Source organism: Microtus oregoni, unplaced genomic scaffold, assembly GCF_018167655.1.
Source record: "Microtus oregoni isolate MIOR12 unplaced genomic scaffold, Mior012 000027F_ref0000203, whole genome shotgun sequence".
Lineage (NCBI taxonomy): Eukaryota > Metazoa > Chordata > Mammalia > Rodentia > Cricetidae > Microtus > Microtus oregoni.
In genome coordinates, this window is record NW_024543086.1 from 3650859 (window position 1) to 3656708 (window position 5850).

Consider the following 5850-nt stretch of genomic DNA (forward strand, 5'->3'; position numbering starts at 1 on the left):
GCTGAATACATGTCATATATGAGTTAAGAGTGTTTCTTCATACCCTCAATATCAGTGTTTGCTTCTTATGTGTGATGAATGCATAAAGGATTAATCATAGGGAAATCTGTGAGAGGAATACGCACGAATTCTTTGTCAATACTTCTTTCTTTGCAATGTTTCTACAAATCCACATTATAAAAAAATAAAATAAAATAATGTGTTAAAATTCAGTCTGGACTGAGAAGTTTGATATCTGTAGGGATCTTTAACATGCATTTGTGTAAGGGGAGTTGGAGTCATGGGTCAAGTTTAGTGGTCTGAAGAGCTTTGAACCTGAGCACAGTGCACGGGGAACAGTCATGACCATGGCATCATCTTCTGCACGCACTGCAGAGGCTCCCACACACTCATTTCCCTAAGAGTCTCTTACTGAGCAACACTCAGCACCGTACTCTGCCATGCACTGTCTGAAGAAGGTAAGACAAGCCAGGCGGCCCTCCTCCCAGAGGGCTTACAGACTGCTTTGGATGGGCCAGGGGATGGAGAAACCAAAACTACAATGCCAGAACTTTCTGCATAGTCATGTGGGGTCTACACTTTTGGAATTTATGATCTTTTCTTGCTCTCTGCTTTCTGGAGACTCTTTGTCATTGACTCCTATGTGGATGCAAGGTTCCATTTTCCTTTCATTTGAACAATGTGTCTCAATCTTGAAAAGGACAGACAGTGCGATCCACACATAGACTTTTCTCGGGCTTTCTTTTTCTAGATCATTCCTGTTAAGAGCTCTAATCCTCTAAACAGTACATCTGAGCATGGTTGTTCATTAGGCTAACTGGGAGACTACAAAAGAATTAGCACCCAGAACCTACCATAGTCACCAATGGTCTTGAGAGAATTCAAGGTACTGGAAATCTTTTTTAGCTTCTGGTGGGCATTCCACTGTATGGCACGGATTAAAGCACCATTGAGTAGGCACTGTGCCTACAGAAGGAAAAGGAAGTGAAGGCGAATAAGGTAGAAGCTGAATAAAGAGTTGATCTAGAGGGAGGACTCTTGCCATTACAGGAATATTTAAAGTAGAATCCGCCCTGGCGGCTCTGATAAGCTAGGCTCAGCCACCTTTCCTCAAGATGATAATTAAAGACATAAGCAGTGGAGAAAGAAGTTTAATTTGATGTGGCCACATTGGGTCAAGAGAAAAAAAAGAGGTACAGTGATCCCCAGACGCATCTGGAAGTCCATTTCCAGGGTACTACTGATGGTGTTTAGATTTCCATAGAGGGCAGTAGGTGTGTGTAACTACCTAGTCCTAGAAAGGGTGTGGTCCTGTCTGTCATTATCATAGCTGTGGCCTTCCTATAAGGTGATTTGACAAACTGTCAGCAAAATTTTGCAAAAATTCTTCCTGCGAGTCAAGCTTCTCATCTTTCTGGTACCCCCTTCAGATTCTTCCTCCAGCCTGAGACTCCCTGGGAAACTGCAATTGCTTGTGCTCTATTGTTTCCATAGTCAGAGAGGCAAAGAGAGGGGCAGAAGTGTAACTCGTTACAATATTTCTGTTCTTGCTGTGTTGATTGTGCTGTTGCCTTAGGTGGGCACACTTCTCTTGTTTAGAAAATACCTAGCAAGGAGGAACATAGCCATTGTGGAACTCTTGGCCACGGCAGTCACTACCTTTCACGAGTCTTTTTACAGTGGTATTTGGAGATCACGACAACTCTGATTTCCAGCCTTTCCACTATCCGGCAGCCCCTTGCATTCCAGTGCATTTTCTCCTCTGACATTTCAGAGGCCCTGTTTAGAGTCAGCCCCACGCCTAAGTGGACAGTTGTCAGTTATACACCTGAAAGGTGTGGGAACAAGCAGCCTTGTCAGCTAAAATGGAGGCTGACTTCTTGCATTTCAAATGAATATTGACCCGAGGAGAAGGGGATAGGAAGAGAAAAGAAAATCAAAAATGAGAAAAATGGCTGACTCAGGTCAGCCTCAATGCATAGGGTATAAAATAGCATCATTAAGAGAGTTTGGCCAGGGGTGGGAATTATGCGTGAGCCACTTTCAGCAAAACCTAAGATGTTTGAGGAAATTGCTCTGAAAACCTGAATGCTGTGAGGTTAAGAAGGACTGCGAGTTCAGCTGTGGAAATGAGAGCGATGCTTCATCATCCTTTAAACAGAGACCACAACGCTATGAAGAAGGAAGTGTTGCAGTTTTTAAGATGTCAGGGAACTGATCACCCCCAGACTTTAGAGATTGATTGATCTGAGCACAAAGCTCTGTTCATTGAAAAGCTCAGAGCGTCAGTTTTTATACCTGCCTTGTGGAGTGATTAAGAGGATCCAATGACAGGCTTTGGTCCGCAGAAATGAGTTACTAGGAAGCTTAGTGGTTGAGTGACTTGTTCTTACAGAGGACCAGAGTTTGGCTTTTAGCACCCGTGTCAGGAGGCTCACAACTGTAACTCCAGCTCCAGGAGATCTGAGCGCCTTCTTTTGACATCCAAGGGCATCAACATATATGTGGGTGAGCACACACACACACACACACACACACACACACACACACAACACCAAATAGGTAAGTAAATACTTTTAAAAATTAAAAATTTAATGGACAACCTGGCCCCAAATGAGTTATTTGTTGGAAGTGACAAGGACAGTTTTCAAATTCCAGCCCCTCAGCTGGAATTTCTGTTTTACTTATGTTTTTCAGAAGTGCAGAGGTGATGAGTGACTGTACGTGTACTGTTAATGTGGTTTGGAGATATGATTTCCAGAATTTATAGTCAAGAGCTTCCTCCTTCCCTAGTTCTACAAGGGAGATGGCCTGGGTTATTTTATTAGTCTATGGTGAAAGAAAAGAAGAGTGAGATACATCCCAATAATCCTGGCATTTGAGAGGTTGGGCCAGGAAGTTCAAGAATTCAAGGCCAACTTCCGTTGCATAGGGAGTTTGGTGATAGCCTGGGTACAGGAGACCCTGTCTCCAAAGCAAAAAAGAAAAGAAAGGAAAAGGAGATCGTAAGCCCATACACTTACTCAATTCAAAAGGAATACAAGGAAAAGTGAAATCCAGAATAATCAATATGCTTCCCTTAGCTTTCCCCCCTGGTGGGAATTTGAAACTCCTGTTCACTCTTACCTCATCTTTATCGTTTTGAATTTAGCTGGGCACCACGTCTCATTAGTTCAGCCCTTTGCAAATTCCCCTCCCCCAGGTACATCTCTGGTTATGTGATGAACTTCCCTTGTAGATTTCCTAGAGGCAGGCTAGCTCTCCTGTAAGGACAGGGGCTAGTAGTCCCATCTTTACTTGCTCCTGCTCTATGTGTCTGCCCTTCATCCCCAGTCCTTCAGCCTACCATCCTAACTCCGTGCTCTTTGAGCCCCTCTGCAGCCTTCTTTCCTGTGAATCTGCTAGCTTGTCCTCAGAGGTAGTGCTGGTCGCCTTTCCCAAAACCTCAAAGTATGTCCATCCTTAAGGGTCAGGAGCACAGGCTCTAGATTCAGATCCCCATTCACTCTTATAAGAGATGTGTTCTTGGAGCGATGGGCATCTCTCGGGACAACTGGCACAAGCACCGCAAGACCGGGGGCAAGAGAAAGCCCTACCACAGGAAGCGGAAGTATGAGCTGGGACGGCCTGCGGCTAACACTAAGACTGGCCCTCGTCGCATCCACACGGTCCGTGTGCGAGGAGGCAATAAGAAGTACCGTGCCCTAAGATTGGATGTGGGGAACTTTTCCTGGGGTTCTGAGTGCTGTACTCGCAAGACAAGGATCATTGATGTCGTCTACAATGCGTCCAATAATGAGCTGGTCCGCACCAAGACTCTGGTCAAGAACTGCATCGTGCTCATTGACAGCACCCCGTACCGACAGTGGTACGAGTCCCACTATGCACTGCCCCTGGGCCGCAAGAAGGGGGCCAAGCTGACTCCTGAGGAGGAAGAAATATTAAACAAAAAACGATCAAAGAAAATTCAGAAGAAATACGATGAAAGGAAAAAGAACGCCAAGATTAGCAGTCTTCTGGAGGAGCAGTTCCAGCAGGGCAAGCTTCTGGCCTGTATCGCCTCAAGACCAGGCCAGTGTGGCAGAGCAGATGGCTGTGTGCTAGAAGGCAAGGAGCTGGAGTTCTATCTGAGGAAGATCAAAGCCCGGAAAGGCAAATAAACCATCCATCATAGCTCACGTAATAAAGGTGTTTATTATTCTGTAAAAAAAAAAAAAAAAGAGATGTGTTCTTAAGCAAGTTACTGAACCTCTCTCAGCCTTGTGAATAAGACTCTGTGTGTGTGTGGGGGGGGGGGCAGAGTGATGATTCATAGACTTTTAGGAGGGATTATGTGAAGTAATGAGTTAACTGCTTAGCACGGAGTCCCAGAAACAACCACTTAATGAGCCTTTGGTGTTCTTGTTATGGATTTTTTCTTTGCATTGTTATTATTGCGTGTGGGAGTGGTTTGTATGTGTTTGTGTATGTTTGTTTGCAGGTGTGTGCTTGTGCTTGTATGGAGGCAGAAATGGACATTGTGTGTCCTTCTCTATCATTCCTATGTTACTTTCCGAGACAGGCTCTCTCCCTGAACCTGGAGCTCACTGACTGAACCCACCTCTTATCAGTCCCTCCAGTGTTGGGGTTACAGATATACGCTACCACGGCCAACATTTGTGTAGATTTGGGGTACCTGAACTTGGGTCCTCATGTTTGCTTTAGGTGTTTAGCCACTGAGCTATCGCTCCAGTCTGTCATTTTAAACACGCCCATCACTAAAATCCCTAAAATCCCCTATTACAAAGGCTTCCCGACAGTGCCTGCTCCCACACAAAGACTCTGTCCTTAATTTATTTTCCATAATATTTCTTAGGTCTCTCACAAATTCTCCATTCAACACACTTATTTATATTTTTGTATTATTATTGGATAAAGAATATAAATTAAGTAAGCATATGATGTCACCTTGATAATTTTTTGTATCCATCAGTGCACTCACTCCAGAGGAAGCAATAATCAAGTTTTTTGGTGGAGTCTGAATAGCTTATAAAGGTGATAGTAAATGCCTTTGAATATGGCGCTGTTCGGGGTACTTGCGAGAGTGAGATAGTTATTTTTCATTGTTAGTTTGACTAGATTTACTTCAGCATGGAAAAGGCTCCCGGGTGTGTCTGTGAAGGTGTCTTCATGAAACTTTAATCTAGGGCAGTCAAATGTAGAGGTATTGTCTCTCAGGCTGGGGTCCTGGAGCTGGCCACCGGCGTTCTACCATGGAAACCAGAAAAGTAACACGATTGTTTTTTGAGATAGGGTCTCAAGCTGTAGCCCAGGCTGGTGTGGAACTTACTACGTAGTCCAAGCTGGCTTGGAACATGTGGCAAATCCGCATCAGTCCTATGAGTGCTGGTGTTGCAGATGTGAGCCACCACTTTGGCACAGTTCTCAGCTCATAGAACCCTCCCCCCCCCCGAAGTATTAATCCCCATTACCATTCATTGATCACTGTGGTATTTTGTGAAATCTTTTTTCTATTTCTCACCTATCACATATTACATTAACACCCCTACTTCAGAGTTGAGAGCCAAGGCCCAAGGAAGATGACGTAATAAACCAAAGACCATGGAGTTAGTACAGGGCAAAACTTAGGGTAAGCATCATGGGGACCCCACAAAATTCAAAGCTCTTTCTCTGAAGAAGCAAGTAATGGAAGTGTCTAGTTGTATTCTCAGGTTGGACATGGGAAATGATTAACTAACAGTCAATATTGGCCGCCCGGGTCCTATGGGTTATATATGCAAAGTAGATGGTGCCAGGAAACGAGAGAAATTTTCTGCCTCAGTTTGTGTCAGATTCAAGTTCGGTAAATAC

The 5850-nt window shown here is 44.3% G+C and overlaps 1 protein-coding gene across 1 annotated transcript; it reads left to right on the forward strand.

Annotated features, from left to right (window-relative positions):
- Window positions 1–3533: 3533 nt before the first annotated feature.
- LOC121463903 (40S ribosomal protein S8-like) lies at window positions 3534–4170 on the forward strand. Its single transcript, XM_041676461.1, has one exon. The coding sequence runs from the start codon at window positions 3534–3536 to the stop codon at window positions 4158–4160; it is 627 nt and encodes a 208-aa protein (XP_041532395.1). The 3' UTR covers window positions 4161–4170.
- The last annotated feature ends 1680 nt before the right edge of the window (window positions 4171–5850 follow it).